At 55.7% G+C, this 17,417-nt stretch overlaps 1 protein-coding gene and 1 long non-coding RNA gene across 2 annotated transcripts; one reads left to right on the top strand and one right to left on the bottom strand.

Annotated features, from left to right (window-relative positions):
* Positions 1 to 8,822: 8,822 nt before the first annotated feature.
* Positions 8,823 to 17,105, bottom strand: SLC39A4 (solute carrier family 39 member 4). The gene is made up of 12 exons (XM_069599615.1): positions 13,052 to 17,105; positions 12,320 to 12,604; positions 11,753 to 11,948; positions 11,510 to 11,652; positions 11,246 to 11,417; positions 10,721 to 10,893; positions 10,474 to 10,611; positions 10,267 to 10,395; positions 10,037 to 10,091; positions 9,755 to 9,907; positions 9,185 to 9,372; positions 8,823 to 9,100 (listed from the first exon to the last, which is right to left on the bottom strand). Exons 1-12 carry the CDS (start codon positions 13,250 to 13,252, stop codon positions 8,972 to 8,974), a joined length of 1,962 nt encoding a protein of 653 aa, XP_069455716.1. The 5' UTR covers positions 13,253 to 17,105; the 3' UTR covers positions 8,823 to 8,971.
* Positions 12,629 to 15,019, top strand: LOC138445681 (uncharacterized). Its single transcript, XR_011258951.1, has 3 exons — positions 12,629 to 13,476; positions 13,564 to 13,626; positions 14,388 to 15,019. It is a non-coding gene; the product is annotated as an uncharacterized lncRNA (long non-coding RNA).
* Positions 17,106 to 17,417: the final 312 nt, after the last annotated feature.

The following is a 17,417-nucleotide window of genomic DNA, read 5'->3' as shown; positions in this document are numbered from 1 at the left end:
TCCAAGAATTACTGAGGCCAGTAACTGTGTCCACATGTCAGCAGGCCCTCCGTGGGGAGCCTGCCTCCCAGACTCACTATTGTATGTCCTGCATTTACAGGTGTTTTTTTTTGTGACAGAAGTCGTGGGGGAGTAAGGAGTAGCTGCTACTCTCCCCACTCAACCCCCTTCTCTTATAGCAAAATAAGCCCCCTTCCCCCTCAGCCCTACATGGCACCCTGGAGGGCTGTGTCTGAAGAGGCTGCTTTAAAGTAGTTTGGGTATTGGGGTCAGACAGCAATGAAGAGTCACTACTTATCTTCAGTCAGTTCAGTTCAGTTCAGTCACTCAGTCATGTCCGACTCTTTGCGACCCCATGAATCGCAGCACGCCAGGCCTCCCTGTCCATCACCAACTCCCAGAGTTTACCCAAACTCATGTTCTTTGAGTCGGTGATGCCATCCAGCCGTCTCATCCGCTGTCGTCCCCTTCTCCTCCTGCCCCCAATCCCTCCCAGCATCAAGGTCTTTTCCAATGAGTTAACTCTTCGCATGAGGTGGCCAAACCAAAGTATTGGAGTTTCAGCTTCAGCATCAGTCCTTCCAATGAACACCCAGGACTGATCTGCTTTAGGATGGACTGGTTGGATCTCCTTGCAGTCCAAGGGACTCTCAAGAGTCTTCTCCAACACCACAGTTCAAAAGCATCGATTTTTCCGCGCTCACCTTTCTTCACAGTCCAACTCTCACATCCATACATGACCACTGGAAAAACCATAGCCTTGACTAGACGGACCTTAGTCGGCAAAGTAACGTCTCTGCTTTTGAATATGCTATCTAGGTTGGTCATAACTTTCCTTCCAAGGACTGAGCGTCTTTTAATTTCATGGCTGCAGTCACCATCTTCAGTGATTTTTGGAGTCCCCCCAAAATAAAGTCTGACACTGTTTTCACTGTTTCCCGTGAAGTGATGGGACCAGATGCCATGATCTTCGTTTTCTGAATGTTGAGCTTGAAGCCAACTTTTTCACTCTCCTCTTTCAGTTTCATCAAGAGGCTTTTTAGTTCCTCTTCACTTATCTTGCTTCCTTGCAAAAGCAGCATCTGAGTTTCATCCCTGTGTCATTATCCCTCTGTTTTTGAGAAACTGGTCCTTTTGTCATTCATCATATTCTCCTGAAGAAGGAATTCATGGGGCCTGGACTCCATCTTAGGCCTGTTCATGCTGATCACGCTCGGCCACCTTTCCAATGGACTTTGAACTCCGTGTTTAGTGCCTATGAAAACAACAGAAGGATACGACCCCCTCCAGACAGGGCAACCTTGAAGATCTTGTCTAGGTTACTCATCGCCTAAGAGAAAACATACACTAATCACCCCTTCCTCTAGACAGGCCATAAACTTTTCTGTATCAATTGGAGTGTAACCTCGGGGTTATTGATTATTGGCTAATTGTTTGACTGTTTAAGCACATGAGCACATAGCACGTGAATGATGGGCTATTGGGATTGTGTTTTCCTTGGTTTATGTAAGTCTCAAGGAATTTGGAGTGGTGGGTTCAGACACGTACACATGGGGCATAAAAGATTTTCACAAATGCTGGTCGGGGTCCTTGGCTAAGAGGAGACTCTGCCTCGGGCCCGCTGCACTCCACTCTCTGCAGTGTCCTTCTGAGTGAGTTTGTTTCCTGGAACGTGTGGCTACAACATTTGGTGCATGGGCTGGGAAACTCCTCACTTTGAGGAGACAGGTCTCATCTGAGGCCACCCTGAGGCTTTGTGGCTTGAATCTCCTAGCGGGGGGAAGGCGCCTCACCCCTCTGGAAGACTTCAGCCTTTCAACGCCCGGTTTCTTCGCTTTGGAAGGTAGTGAACGGCAGCAAGGGAACTGAGCGCTCAGGTGAGGAGGAACCCACCCGGCAGGGTGGAAGAGGGGGCCTGATCACCCCCCGGGAGGGGCTAGAATTGGCACGGACCCGCAGGGGCCTGGAATAGGCAGGCGGCAGTGATTGCTTGGTACACAGGTCGACAAGTGTGCTACGGTTTAGGAAGGAAATTTGTGAAGGTCATTTAGGAGGTGTGTCCACGCCATTTCAGGGAAAATTATTACCAGCGATTGCCAGGGCATTTTTAGGTTAGGAAACTGGTCCTTGTATGCTCATATTCTGCCCTCCCCCAGGAGGTGTCCCGTCTGCTGTGAAATTCTTGACCCCCTCGGAACTGTTAGGCTAGAAGGAAGGAGATACATAAGTGAGTATGAATTGGCTTTCCCGGAGATGGCCTGGGACGTGGGATATTTAACCCATCTGTGTTTTCGTCTGCACCTGATCAAGCCCACTGAGGCAGAACGGACTTTAAGGGAGAAACAGTCTTGGACCACGTGGTTTCAGGTTCGGCTGTGCTGACCTGCAGGTGAAGGCATGCCGATCCCCCTTCTCCCCCTGGGATCTGGCAGGTAAGGCTCTTCTCACCCCAGTTAGGAAGGAGGCAGAATGGCAATTTAAGTGTTTCGCTGAGTGGAAATATCTGAAGTACATAGGGTACTGAGAACTTCATAGACAGAACAAAAAGGAAAAGTAGAAGAAGGTCCAAGAAGATAAGCAAGATGGGGGGAAGTGAATCCAAGGCAACTGTATTGGAGTGCAGGATTAAAAGTTTAAAGAAGGGATTTGGAGGAGACTATGGGGTGAAGATGACGCCTCACCGCCTCCACACACTCTGTGAGGTTGAATGGCCCCCTGTGGGAGCAGGATGCCCCCCAGAGAACACCGTGAGCCTAAAAATAGTGGAAGCAGTCTACACAGCAGTCACAGGAGAGCCGGACACCCGGATCTATATCCACATATTGACTCACGGCTGGGTGAGCTCCAGACCCTCCTACTTGGACGAGGTTCTGTATCCGGAAGGGAAAGGGAAAAACATTAAAGGGAAAAACATTCACCCCACAAAAACTGACTGATGATAAAAAAGGAAATTCTACAGCATTTGGACGGGGATGACCTGACCCCTCCCCCATACGGGATAATGACGCGCCTGCCTCCCAGTGCTCCACCAGGACCGGAGGCCGCCTTAATGCCCCATCCAGGGCCAGGTGAAGTCCTGCAGCAGCCGCTGCTCCTCTGCCAGCTCTTCCTGAGGTCGTAGAGCCGCCACCTCGGCAGGCTTCGATCGCGGTGACAGAAGCCTCTGGCCAACACTTCCAGGATCCGGCTCCAGCGAACCGCCCAAGCTATATCCGCCTCTCCGGTGAGTACTGACAAGAAGGGGAGGGAGAGGTTGGAATTAAGCAGAAACTGTGCTCTGCCAGAGAGCAGGAGGGAACGAAAGAGAACAGACAAGAGATTTGCAGTGCTAGCTGCTGCTCTGGGAAGGTCTATCTTGGGCCCTCTGGAAGGACAGTCCTTCAACCGGTCCCAGTGGAGGCCCCAGGCCCCGTTACAGCCAAACCAGTGTGCCCGGTGCTGAGCTTTTGGCCACTAGAAGAATGAATGCCCTAAGGCAAGGAAGGAAGAGGAAGCTCCCACAGTTGTGGGGCTTGCTGACTTGGAAATTAAATAGGGCTGCCGGGGCTCAGAGATATCAGGTCCCCAAGAGCCCATGGTAACCTTAGAAGTGGGGGACCAGAACACTGACTTCATGGTGGATACAGGAGCAGAACTGTCGGTAGTAACAAAACCTGTGGCACCACTGTCCAAAAAGACTACTGCTGTAACTGAGGTATCGGGAGAAGAGATGATTAAATTGTTTTGCCAGCCCAGAAAATGTCAGATGAGGGGACACCAAGTGATTCATGAATTCCTCTACATTCCTGAGTGCACAGTACCCTTGTTGGGAAGAGACTTGCTCTCCAAACTAGGAGCACAAGTGACTTTCTCCCCCAAGGAGAGGCCCACCTTCCAGATGGACACTATGACTTTTTTGCTCTCTCTCTCAATACCACCCCAAGATGAGGGGAGGTTGCATGAGCCGCCCAAGGAAGAACCGGATGGGCTGGAAGAGCATGAGAGAGAGCTAACTCAATTATTCCTTGAGGTCTGGGCAATAGACAACCCCCTCTCCCCTCAGGTTGGCTAAACATCAAGCCCCAGTGATAATAGAACTCAAACCAGGCACCATCCTGGTTAGAAAGCGCCAGTACCTGCTACCAATAGAGGCCTGGGCTGGCATACTGCCCCACATCAATAGATTTAAACAAGCGGGCATTCTAGGAGAGTGCCAGTCGGCTTGGAATACGCCGATCCTGCCAGTCAAAAAGGAGGGAGGACAGGGCTATAGGCCTGTACAGGATCTCAGGCTAGTCAGCCAGGCTACTGTGACTTTACACCCCACTGTTCCAAGCCCCTACACCTTGCTTAGCCTCCTCCTGCCGAGGACTAAAGTTTATACGTGCCTAGATATCAAGGATGGCTTCCTCTGCGTACGCCTCACCCCAGTGTCACAGCCCACCTTTGCCTTTGAATGGGAAGATCCAGTCAGGGGCACCAAACAACAGCTCATCTGGACTCCCCCCCAAGGGTTTAAGAACTCCCCATCCATCTTTGGGGGAAGCCTTGGCTTCTGACCTGGACTCATTCCATCTGGAAGAGTATGGATGTTGGCTCCTACAATATGGGGATGACCTGCTGCTGGCTGCCGAGACCAAGGGAAAATGCTGGGAAGGGACAAAAGCACTGCTCCAGCTGCTGAAGGAAGCAGGTTCCCGGGTGTCGAAGAAGGAGGCACAGATCTGCAAGGAGGAGGTAAGGTCTCTGGGGTTTGTTTTAAAGAAGGACACAAGGTTCCAGGCCCTAGTTGGGTCCTATATACTGATGGTATTAGCTTGATAAAACAAGGACGACGGCTGTCAGGTTAGCCAAAGCGGAAGGGGCCATCAAGACTGAAAAGGGATGGTGGGAATTGCCAAGTGGCAAATTATTGGTACCGGAGGAGCTGGCACACAATCTGGTAAGCCAAACACACCAAGCGACCCACCTAGGCCATGCTGCCTGCTCACAGGTTAATGCTGCCTCTCGGGTATTCAGACAAAAACCTCCGGGTATTCAGCTGAAAGGCATGCTGCCCTTTGAACACCTGGGAGTGGACTTCACTGAAATGAAACCTCACCGACACTGCTGTTACCTGCTGGTCATGGTATGTACGTTCTCGGGTCGGGTAGAAGCTTTTCCTACCTGGACTGAAAGAGCATCAGAAGTAGCCTGGTGCCTGCTCAGGGAAATAGTTCCCAGATGTGGACTTCCTACCAGCATTGGTTCAGACAATGACCCAGCTTTTGTTGCTGATTTAGTACAAGTAAGCAAAACTTAAAACATCAAATGGGAACTGCACACTGCATATAGGCCCAGAGTTCTGAGACGGTGGAATGAACCAACTGGACATTAAAGAGACTCTCCAAGAGGATCATAGAGACTGATGCTCCTGGGTGGACTTACTTCCAACAGCTCTGCTCAGACTCAGGATGACCCCACAGTCCCAAGGCTATTCTCCATAGGAAACTGTGTATGGGAGGCCCCCTCCCATAATAAAACAGGTGTCAACAAATTTGCCTCAGGTAAGAGGGGATAGGGTTTCACAGCAGATGGAACTGGGTAAGATAATAAATCGGGTAACTAAGTTTGTACAAGAAAGGGTGCCGTTCCCCCTTGGGGAATACATTTGTGAGTTTACGCTTGGTGACCAAGTATGGGTCAAAGATTGGAAACTTGACTTGCTAGCCCCTTGGTGAAAGGGCCCTTATGTTATTCTAACTACCCCACTGCAGTTAAAGTGGCAGATATTGCCCCTTGGATCCATCATAGGAGGGTGAAGAGAACATACCACGCAGACCCAAAAAACGCTGAGTGGACTGCACAGGGGGACCCCGCCGACCCTCGAGAGACTAAGACCATCCTTAAGAAGGAGGAAAAGAAGGTCCTGGACGAGCCCCTTCAGGATGAAGCCGGACAATCAACTCCTGCTGCTTGGCCTCATCAACGTGATTTTGAATTTAACTTCCGTTTCAACTCAGGACAATGTTTTCATCTCATGGGCCCCTTCCTATGCAGACTTCCACAGCACTTCCAGCTGCTGGGTATGTAGGGCTGTGCCTCTGTCAGTGACAGATGGACTTCCTTGGTGGGTGTCACCACTCTGCCAAGGAGATTTTAAACCACTCTGCTCTTTTCTGGGATGACAAAAAGAGACTTTCCTCTCTCTTGCCAATCATAACCTCTCCTTGCTCTCTTGGTGTAAGACCTACAGTCAATAGACTCGGGGCATGGGGTTACATTTGATATAAATGCCAGTGTAACAAAAGCCAAACCTACTTGTTGGAAATCTACCCCGGGAGCCCCGGTAAATCTACCTTATTTACATGCTAGGCGGACAAGATCCGTATGAGTATGGTATGAGTATATTGCTGCCTTATTTGTACCCTCTACAGGGACAACAGATATCACGATTAAAGTAGAGGCCTTGACTAATTTCACACAACAGTCCCTCCTAGATAGAACAAAAGCCATCCAAGCCTTAAATGAAGAGCAAATCCAAATGAGAAAAGCGGGAATTCATAATAGAATGGCTTTGGACATACTCACAGCTGCTCAAGGAGGGACCTGGGCTATAATTAAGGTTGAAAGTTGTGCACACATTTCTGACTTATCTGGCGATGTATCAGCTGCTTTAGATGACATGAAAAACCAGGTAAAAGCAACGTCAAGTGAAAACACTCCTTTTTGGACTTCGGTCCTATCTTGGGTGAAGGGCGATTGGTGGAAAACTATATTTACCACTGTTGTAGTTGTCTTGATAGTTCTGCTTTGTGGACCCTGGATTTTACAATGTATTATGAACTCTGTAACCCGAAGGTTGATGTCATTGTCCCAAATTGGCGGTCAGAGAGCCAGGGTGCAATATATCCCTATGAATGAAGCTCATAATATGAGTTGAGAGCATCAAGAGGGGGGAATGAAGAAGGAATTCATAGGGCCTGGACTGCATCTTAGGCCTATTCATGCTGATCACGCTTGGCCACCTTTCCAATGGACTCTGAACTCCGAGTTTAGTGCCTATGAAAACAACAACAGAAGGATGCGACTCCCTCCAGACAGGGCAACCTTGAAGATCGTATCTAGGTTACTCATCGCCTAACAGAAAACATACACTAATCACCCCTTCCTCCAGACAGGCCATAAATTTTTCTGTATCAATCGGAGTGTAACCTCGGGTTTATTGATTAGTGGCTAATTGTTTGACTGTTTGAGCACATGAGCACATAGCAGGTGAATGATGGGGTTATTGGGATTGTATTTTCCTTGGTTTATGTAAGTCTCAAGGAATTTGGAGTGGTGGGTTCAGACACGTACTCATGGGGTATAAAAGATTTTCACAAATGCTGGTCGGGGTCCTTGGCTAAGAGGAGACTCTGCCGTGGGGCCGCCGGTGTAATAAACTGCACTCCACTATCAGCATTGTCCTTCTGAGTGAGTTTGTTTCCTGGAACGCCTGGCTACAACACTCCTCCCTCCAAATCTTGATCTGGGAGTAGCAGAGGTATACCCCCTGCCTCTCACCCAACATAAAAGTGGCGCTGGTTTGTCTCCATATGGAGCTGGGGCTCCTGCTTCTGGTCCGGTCTTGTCCTAAGAGACTTGCCTTTTCTTGGTGGAAAAGTTTTAAAATATTTGTTAAAATATTTATTAAATATTTAAAATAATCTGAATTTGTGTCCAGAGATATTCAGCCAGTCATCGCTCCGTTTAAAAATCAGAGATATTTTCATCCCGGTGAGAGCACATCTCCAACCAAAGGTTTCTCTGCTCTGCTTGTGCTCAACCAGGTAGGCGACTGTCTCAGAGGTTTTCTCTCTCCTTTGCCCAAACTCCACCTAATAAAGTTCTGAGAGCATGAAGAAAAAGTAATTCAAAAAACAAAAAAGAACTGGAGCCAGGGCTTCCCTGGTGGCTCAGTGGCAAAGAATCTGCCTGCCAACGCAGGAGACATGGGCTGGATCCCCGATCCAGGAAGATCCCACATGCTGCAGAGCTACTAAGCCCATGCGCCACAACTATTAAGCCTGTGCTCTAGAGCCTGGGAGCCGCAAAGGCTGAGCCCACGTGCTGCAAATACTGAAGCTCAAGTGTCCTAGAGCCCATACTTCTCAACCAGAGAATCCACCGCAATGAGAAGCACACACTGCAACTGGGGTGTGACCCACGAGCCCCACAACTGGAGCAAGCCTGAGCAGCAGCGGAGACCCAGCACACCAAAACTAAGGAAAATCGTAAAAAACCCACATCAACCAGCCAGAGCCACCCGGAGGATGTGCCAGAGGAGGGAGTGGGCAAAGCAGGGGCCGTGGCCAGGCCACGGGCCCTCCCCATCTGAGTCAGACGGGCAGTCACAGCACTCACATCACAGGGCAACTGTGACGGCTAAACAGCTCAGTGACCACAGAACCCTCAGACTCAAGCCTGGCACGTGGTTCACGCCCTAACTGTGCGGTGTGTCTGTGGGACAAAGGGGCCCAGCCTGGAGAGAGCCAGAGGCACTGAAGCAGCTCCGCCCTGGGAAGAGCCGCAGAAGGCCGGCAGGGAGCGCGGGAGGAGGGCCGGGGCGGGAGGTTGCAGTCCTGATGGGACACCAGGTCCTACCTGCTGCCCGAGCCCCGGACCCACTTCTCTGGGCTTCGCTTCACATGCATCACAGACGCGGGTCTGAGGCTGGCTTCTTGGAGGGCCCTGAGTTCAACTGTCCTGACTCCCCATCAGGCACCAGGCACTGCTGTGCGGAGAGGATGCCCCACCTGTCGACGTTTCTTGGTGGGAAACGTCCTCTCCTGGGGAGGCGAGATGAGGCGAGCAGGCCGGGCTCCAAGGACAAGAGCATTTATTGAAGCTGGGAAGCAGGGCGTGGGGGAAGGGCTGGGCGCTCCCGGAGACCGTGCGCCTGAAGGGCTGCGAGCGCCCAGGGTCAGGAGCCAGAGCCAAGGGGAGGAGGGCGGGGGGGGGGCAGAAGCTCTCAGAAGGCGATGTTATCCTCATACAGCGACAGCAGCAGCAGGACGGTCCAGCCGCCCAGCAGGCCAACGTTGTGGAGCAGGAAGAGGAGCCAGGGCCGCCGGTCGCGGACGTTCAGCATGGCCGGGAGCTGAGGACGGCGCCCGAGTCAGGACCGGCTCAGAGCGCCCGCCCAGCGCCCGCCCGGGGCAGCCCCCGCCCACCCGGCTCTGACCATGTCGCAGAGCGCCACGTAGAGGAAGAGGCCGGCGGCCACCGCCAGGATCCAGGTCTCGCCGTCTTCGCCTACGCCGGCCGCGAGCGCAACGTAGAGGCCGATGAAGGCCGTGAGCCCCGAGGCCAAGTTCAGGAGCAGCGCGCGGCGCACCGACAGCCCCGCGTGCAGCAGGGCCGCGAAGTCCCCTGGGGAGGGAGGTGGGGGTGGTTTAGTCGCTCCGTCGTGTCCGATTCTTGAGACCCCATGGATCGTAGCCCCCCAGGCCGCTCTGTCCATGGGATTCTCCAAGCAAGAGTACTGGAGTGGGTTGCCATTCCCTGCTCCAGGGGATCTTCCCGACCCAGGGATCGAACCCGGATCTCCTGCACTGCAGGCGGATTCTTCACTATCTGAGCCATGAGTCGCGGGCGGGGCTGGGGTCAGGTCGAGGGCCGCGCCCACTCCCCGACAGTCCCGCCCAACAGCGCGGCCGACCAGCCACACCCAGAGCCCCCGCTGCGGGCAGACCAACCCCCCCCCCCGCCCCCGCACCCCGCCCATGGCTGGCGGGAACCCCTCAAGGCTCACCCAGCTCGTGCGGCACCTCGTGGCAGAACACGGCCAGCGAGGTGGCCAGACCCGTCTTCCAGGAGGACAGAAAGGCGGCGCCCACGGCCAACCCGTCGGCGAAGTTGTGCACGGCGTCGCCCAGCGTGATCACCCAGGGCAGCAGTCTCAGCTCTGCGGGCGCGGCGGGCGTGGGTGCGCGTTTGCCCCGCCCGTTCCTCCGTCCCCATCCCCGTCCCCGTGCCTGCGGCCGCGCACCGAGACCCTGACCCCCAACGCTCCGGGGCCTCCCTCAGGGCTCACCTGGGCTCAGCCTCCGGGGCTCCGGGCTCAGCAGCTCGGGGTCCTCCTCCGCCACCTGGACGGGAGACCGGGTTGGTGGGCGGGCCGCGTAGATTAGACTCAGGGTGGGAAGGTGAGGATCACGCGGAGCCAAGTCCCCAGATCAGGCCAGGGAGGAAGCCCTGGATGGGTGACTGGGAGCGCAGACAGGGCTCCGCCAGGGCGGGTGACCCCAGGCAGGGCGGGCTCACCAGGTCTGCGCGAGAGCCCTCATGGAGCTGCTTGGGCTGCCGGCGGTCGCTGGGCGCCAGCTGCAGGGACACACCGTGGCTGTGGCCACCGTGGCTGTGGCCGTGGCTGCAGGCCCCATCCTTTGGGTCCTGCGGGGACGGAGGCTCAGGATCCACCGTGCCTCCGCCACCCCTGCCCACACCACGCCCAGCCCCCAAGCACCTGACCTCGGGGTCCAGGGGCAGCAAGAGGTTGAAGAGGCTCTCGAACAGGAAGAAGGCATAGAGCCCGCCCAGCACAGCTAGGAGGTGCCAGGTGGTCTGGAGCCCAGGGTCCTCCCCGTCATGGGTGTGCAGCCCCAGCACCTGGTGGGGGGGGTGGGCAAAGGACACTGGACCCTGTGCCTTGGGACCTCCTCCCAGACAGGCGGATAGAGGTTAGGGGTCAGGAAGGGCTGTGGCAGGCTGGGGCAACCTTAGGCATCAAGTGCAGGAGGGCGTCGCCGGTGAGTGCGCCCACAGCCATGCTCAGGAAGGCCTGGATGACGTAGTGGGAGGTGATCCTACAGCTGGCACAGACGAGGAGCAGGAGCCCGAGGACAGAGCACAGGCAGATCAGCAGCGTGGCCAGGGAGCCGTACAGGTACCCTGGGCAGGGAGGACAGTGAGCACCTCCCTCCCAGCCGTGGCCCCTTGCTTTCCCGGGAGGGGCGTCCAGACCGAGTCTGGGAGGAGCAGGAGCCCCCCAAGGTTGCAGGCAGTCGGGTGCAGTCCTGGCCTCGGCTTCCTGCTGGCCCCTGGCCTCAAGCCCCCATCCTCTTCCCTCGCAGCACCCCCTTCCCTGTTGCCTCTCCACCCTGCTGCCCGGTCTGCCAGCCCTGGCCCCAGCTCTCTGCAGCCCAGCGGCTACTTTCTCCTCCCTGTTTGGTTCCATCTCCTTGCTGCCAGCCCCTTGGGCACCGCCGGGCTGGCGCTTCTAGGGAGTAGGGTGGAGACTCACTCTCGGCCTGGCTGAGCTGATCCTGGGTGGGGAGTGTGGGCTGGGGGCTGCAGGCCCCGCTCAGTTGCTGCTGGAGCAGAGCCGGGCTCAGTCGGGCCCAGTCGTCCGGCGTCACCCCAGCCTGCTCAGACATTCCGTACACAGCCATGATGTCTTGAGCACTCAGGCACAGCTGGGGTGGGGGTGACAGATCTGGTGTTCAGGGCCCTGAGCGGTCCATGGGCCCCCACCTCTTTCCGGAACTCGGGCACATGGACGGCTCACCGTGTCCCACGCGCTGGCGCTGCTGTTGGTGGTGGCAAGGGGCACGGGGCCCTGACCCTTTCCCAGAGGACTGTCGTCACTGTGGCCGTCATGGGGCTCTGCCGCTCCGCCCAGCCCCAGGCGCTCCATCAAGGCCGCCAGCTCTGGCAGAGGGTGAAAATCCGTTCCAGCCCTGCACTCCCCAGGGGGGCGGATGCTGGGGTTCAGGGCACTCCCTGCCCCGTAGCCCAGCTCAGGCCTCACCATCCAGGGTGATGTTGGGGTTCTCGCTGCTGTGCTGCCGGAACACGAAGTCCACGAAATACTGGGGGGTCGGCAGGGCGTGGAAGCAGGCGCCGCTCCTGACATGGTCCAGCAGGGCAGCCAGCACCGGGCCGGGGCTGCCGGGAGCCCCCACCCCTGCCGCCTCCCCCAGCAGCTGAGGCAGGTCCACACAGGCCTGGGGAGGAGCCGGCCTCAGTGTCTCAAGCAGCGCAGCCACACTGGCCTCTCTCTCCGCAGTGCCCCGGTGCCCCCGGACTCCGCTGAACTCCAGGCACCGCAGCTGTCCCCTTCCCGGCCCCGCCTTGTCCGGGCTCTTCCTTGGAGCCCTGGGAGCTTTCTCAGCCCCGTCGAGGATCAGGGCCCTCTCGGGATGCCTGCAGCCCTGCCCGGCTCAGCGGTGAGTGTCCACTTGTGACCCCCAACCCAGGCTCCCCTGAGCACTCAGAAAGGTGCTGAGCCCAGCGCCACCCAAGTGGTCCCCCTTCTCTCACTCCCTCTCGGACCCTCTTCCCCTAGTGCCCCTGGGGAGCTGGCCCAGGTGCCCACCTGCTGAGAAGCAGGCTGGCCAGCGGCGCGGGCTTGGATCCGCTGCAGCAGCCTAGTCAGGGCCGGGCTCAGGGCCTGAGGGCTCTCGAGCAGGACCAGGAGCTGGTCGGCGCGGGCAGCCCAGTGGCCAGCCCGGACCTCGGCGCAGGTGCCCACCGGGTCGCTGAGGTAAAGGGCGGCGGCAGCACTGAGGCGGGCGATGTGCCTAGGCTCCAGGACCGGGCCCAAGGGGGCCTCGGGCTGCTCAGGCCTGCCCAGAGCCAGGACGTCGTCCACAGACAGGCACTGTTGGCACAGACGGGCGGGTGGGGGCCATACACGAGGGCTGCCACCCTCCTGTCCCTCACGCTGGTGCCCTCCACCGTTGGCTCGCTCACAGACCCCTGCCCTCCCCCGTGACAGTCAGGCACACCCACGGAGGGTCCCCCATCCCAGGGAGGTTTCTGCGTGGAACCATTTTAAATTTTGGGGTGGGGAGAGGGGGGTGCTGAAGGGGTGGGAGGGCAGCCATAGGATCCCAGAGCTGTACCCCCCCACCCGGGGAGCTCAGAGGGCTCTGAAAGGGAGCAGAGGAGAGTGGGCTTGGGCCTGCGGGCAGGGCCCGGCATCAGGCACCGCGCGGCCCGCCTTCTGGAGTTTGCCCGGGCCCTTTGCAGCTGGCCTCGGCCTTGGGGTGGAGCGGCGGGCTTGGGCTGGGGCCGGGCCCGAGGACCCGTCGGTTGGGGGTGTTACCTTTCCACACGGCCCGTCGGCACAGTGCACACGGGCCGCCAGTGTATTTAACAGGCCGCCCAGCGCCACGCGGTCCAGAGCGCCCTGGCCTGAGGACAGCAGGGTCAGCAGACGAGCAGGGGTGTTCGTCGTCCCCGACGCTGCCAGCGCGGCCAGCACAACCAGCAATGGCCCCAGTCCGGGCCGGCCCAGGAGCGCCATGCTGCAGCAGCCCAGTGCCTTGAGCTCAGGGTAGGCCGTGCTCGCCTGTGTGGCTGCGGGCCGCAGGGGCTGCCTGATGCTAGACTGGGGCTGGGCCGGGACGGCCCGCCCGGCGAGGCTCTCCAGGCATTTCCTGCGGGGCCCTGTGATTGGCTGCCAAGGCGTTGCCGCAGGTTAACCATTCCAGTGGGAGTCCTCCCTGAGCCCGGTGCTGCTGCCCCAGGGTGAGGCCGGGGTCCCTGGGTGGATGGGCTTGGCTCACCCCTCTGCTTCTTCAAGGGTCTTGTTACTGAATGCAAGTCTGTGTGCAGGACACATGGTGACGTTGAAGCTTGCAGCAGAGAAAGGTTTATTGTGGTGCCGAGCAAGAACAGGTGACTCATGTTCAAAATCCCTTAAATCTCTGGATGGCTTTGGGGGGAGTCTGCAATAGGCAGAATTTGGGAAGAGGGCTTTCTCATAATTGGTTGGTGGAGAGGTAGCGGTGGTGCCCTGGGCTCCCTTGCTAGGCTGGGACCTTAGTCCTGGCAGAAAAGCTCAAGAGACCCTGCCCCAAAGCTGTAGTTTCTCAACTGCCCCTCCTTGGTTTCTGTGTCCCGCCCTTCCCAGATTAGCAACTATTTGAACCTGACCTTTGGAATTCAGGAGAGGTCTTAGGGGACTGAAGGAAGCCTGTTTCCTACAAGGAGAAATGGAGGACCTGGAAAGGATTTTACTGGGAAGGGCCCTACAGGGTGCAGTTCATTTTCCATCTCCGTGCCCCGGCCCCCTTTTTAACTTCTCAATTTTGAGAACAAGTGTTGGACAAAAAAGGAATGACATTTTGTGTACAGAGGTTAAGCATAGACTTGGCAGAGGAACTTGCTTTTACGGGGCCTCGGTTTCTGTCCGGGTTGGCTTCCTGTGGCCCTCTCGCTAGGGGCTGCCTCCAAGCCGAGGGCGTCTGGGGCACAGGTTCCAGGAGGCCACCGGGGCTGTCCCCCACCCCACCGGAGAGCTCCAGCGCAGCTCGGCCCCCCTCCCCACCCCCACCCCCCCACCGCTGCAGCATCTTGCCCCTCAAGGCAGCTCAGACACCGCGCAGAGCCCTACCTGGGGGTGGGGTGTGGGTCCTGAGCTGTGTTGAAATTCTCAGGGTGGACTTGCTGGGGCCCATGTGCGGAAAGCAGGAGAGACTGCATCCTGAAGCCTGTCATCCATCTTAAAGAGAGGATGTGACCTGGGCCTGAGCCCTGCCGGAGAGTGAGGAAACTGTTGCTAGTGAAAACCAGGTTTCCTGGAGGCTTCCCTGGTGGCTCAGAGGTTAAAGCGTCTGGGAGACCCGGGTTCGATCCCCGGGTCAGGAAGATCCCCTGGAGAAGGAAACGGCAACCCACTCCAGTACTCTTGCCTGGAGAATCCCATGGAGAGAGGAGCCTGGTAGGCTACAGTCCCTGGGGTTGCAAAGACAGGACTGAGCGACTTCACTTCACTCCTTCCGTACAGGTGACAAACGGAGATTGTAGTTGAGGCCAGGCTGCCTGTTAGGTTAACCATGGAGACATCCCCCCTTGATATATAATCATTGTTCCCCCCTTTAGTCTTAATTGTTTGTTCTCCTAGCACCTACTTGTTGTGAAACTCAATTATATGCAACATAGAGGTTGCTAACATGTAACCAGTCGCGTAGTGGGGGGTATGAAACGGGGCCTCTCAGAAACATCACGGTCCTTGTTGGGAACAGATCCCCGTTGGACCCGCTGGCGTAATAAACTGTACTCCACTGTCTTGAGTGTCCTCCGAGGTGTGTTTTTGACTCCGGATTCCACAACAGAATCAGGGGGAACTGAGATGAGGTACTGAGTCATACTCCCTCTCTGGCCTCCAGGGAAAATCCCCGGGAAATGGCCAAAGTGCCACATAAACAGAAGGGAGCAGGAGCCAGGCTTCTGCCCTGGGCACTGGTCACTCCACCTGGGAAGGGGCTTGGGGGTGGGGAGAAGTGTGGCTCCCAGCCCTGCCCGTCCCTGCGGGCTCTCACTCTGGCCTTTGAACCCCTAGGCCTTATCTCTGCCTAGTTGGCAATCTGGGGAAAGGGGCAGACCGCGGGGAGCCAGTCGCTTCCGCCCAGGCAGGTCTCAGGGCAGCCTTGCCTTCTAGAGGGAGTGTTTAGGTGGCCCCTTGCATGCCTGATTGGACAGACCCCTCTGTGGGGTGTGGTTGGGGTGGGGGAGGAGAAGCTCTAAGAGAGCTGGGAGCCCAGGCCTTGGGACTCTGTCCCAGCGTCCCCTGCCACCTGGGGCAGGGCACCTGGCCAAGCAGGAGCCATGGGCTGAGTTCAGGCGCAGTCCTGCCCCTCCCTCACTGCAGGGTGACCTTGGTGGGCTTTGATGGGGTATGGGGAAGTGGCGGACTTGGAAAGAGCCTGAGGGTTCCTGGACCCCTGGGTCAATTAGGAAGGGCCCCCTCACACAGTTGTGAAGTCCATGGGTCAAACTATCCCTTTTCCTATCCCACCTTGCCACGGCCATTGGGCCGGCCGGAGCTGAGCCACCTCATCCTGCACTCTTCGGGCCTGGAGAGCTTCAGGGAAGAGGTCTCAGCGCAGACGTCTGGTCAGCCCCCCAGGTCCGGTGTGCAGGCCTGACCCCACTGGCAGGCCCCCGGGTCTCAGCGCCCCTCTGTGTGGGCCCACGTTTCCCTGCTTCATGTTTGCCCCAGCCCTGCCTTCCTAGCCCAGTTCTGCCAGAGCATGTCAGCAGCTTCCCTGCACACGTGCCTGTCCACCCTCAGTGCTGGGCAGACCCCCAGATCCCTCCTGCATCAGCCCATCCAGAATATCATGTTCACTGCATGATATTCAGAGCAGCCCTAGAGCCCATCCCTGGATGGAGATAAAATGGCTCTAGACATTTTTAAAATGTCTGGATCATCATTCTCCATTTTTGGCTGCAAAGAATATAATCATTCTGATTTCAGTGTTGACCATCTAGTGATGTCCATGTGTGGAGTCTTCCCTTGTGTTGTTGGAAGAGGGTGTTTGCTATGACCAGTGTGTTCTCTTGGCAAAACTTTATTAGCCTTTGCCCTGCTTCTTTCTGTACTCCAAGGCCAAATTTGCCTGTTACTCCAGGTGTTTCTTGACTTCCTACTTTTGCATTCCAGACCCCAATAATGAAAAGGACATCTTTTGGGGGTGTTAGTTCTAAAAGGTCTTGTAGGTCTTCATAGAACTGTTCAACTTCAGCTTCTTCAGCATTATTGGTCAGGGCATAGACTTGGATTAGTGTGATATTGAATGGTTTTCCTTGGAAACAGAGCATTCTGTCATTTTTGAGATTGCATCCAAGTACTGCATTTTGGAATCTTCAGTTGACTATGATGGCTACTCCATTTCTTCTAAAGGATTCTTGCCCACAGTAGTAGATCTAATGGTCATCTGAGTTAAATTCACCCATTCCAGTGCATTTTAGTTCGCTGCTTCCTAAAATGTCAACGTTCACTCTTGCCATCTCGTTTGACCACTTCCAATTTGCATGATTCATGGACCTAACATTCCAGGTTCCTATGTTAACAAGACCAGGAGCTGACTGTGGCTCAGATCATCAACTCCTTATTGCCAAATTCAGACTTAAAATGAAGAAACTGGGGAAAACCACTAGACAATTCAGGTATGACCTAAATCAAATCCCTTACGATTTTACAGTGGAAGTGAGAAGTAGATTTAAGGGACTAGATCTGATAGATAGAGTGCCTGATGAACTACGGACAGAGGTTCGTGACATTGTACAGGAGAGAGGGATCAAGACCATCCCCAAGAAAAAGAAATGCAAAATAGCAAAATGGCTGTCTGAGGAGGCCTTAAAAATATCTGTGAAAAGAAGAGAAGCAAAAAGTAAAGGAGAAAAGGATAGATATACTCATTTGCATGCAGAGTTCCAAAGAACAGCAAGGTGAAAAAAGAAAGCCTTCCTCAGTGACCAGTGCAAAGAAATAGAGGAAAACAATAGAATGGGAAAGACTAGAGATTTCTTCAAGAAAATTAGAGATATCAAGGGAACACTTCATGCAAAGATGGGCTCAATAAAGGACAGAAATGCTATGGACCTAACAGTAGCAGAAAACATTAAGAAGAGGTGGCAAGAATACACAGAACTACTACACAAAAAAGATCTTCATGACCCAG

The sequence above is a fragment of the Ovis canadensis genome, chromosome 9 (assembly GCF_042477335.2).
Source record: "Ovis canadensis isolate MfBH-ARS-UI-01 breed Bighorn chromosome 9, ARS-UI_OviCan_v2, whole genome shotgun sequence".
NCBI classification, from domain to species: domain Eukaryota; kingdom Metazoa; phylum Chordata; class Mammalia; order Artiodactyla; family Bovidae; genus Ovis; species Ovis canadensis.
Note: the sequence above shows the minus strand (reverse complement) of the source record. Positions and strands in the feature narration are given on the sequence as shown.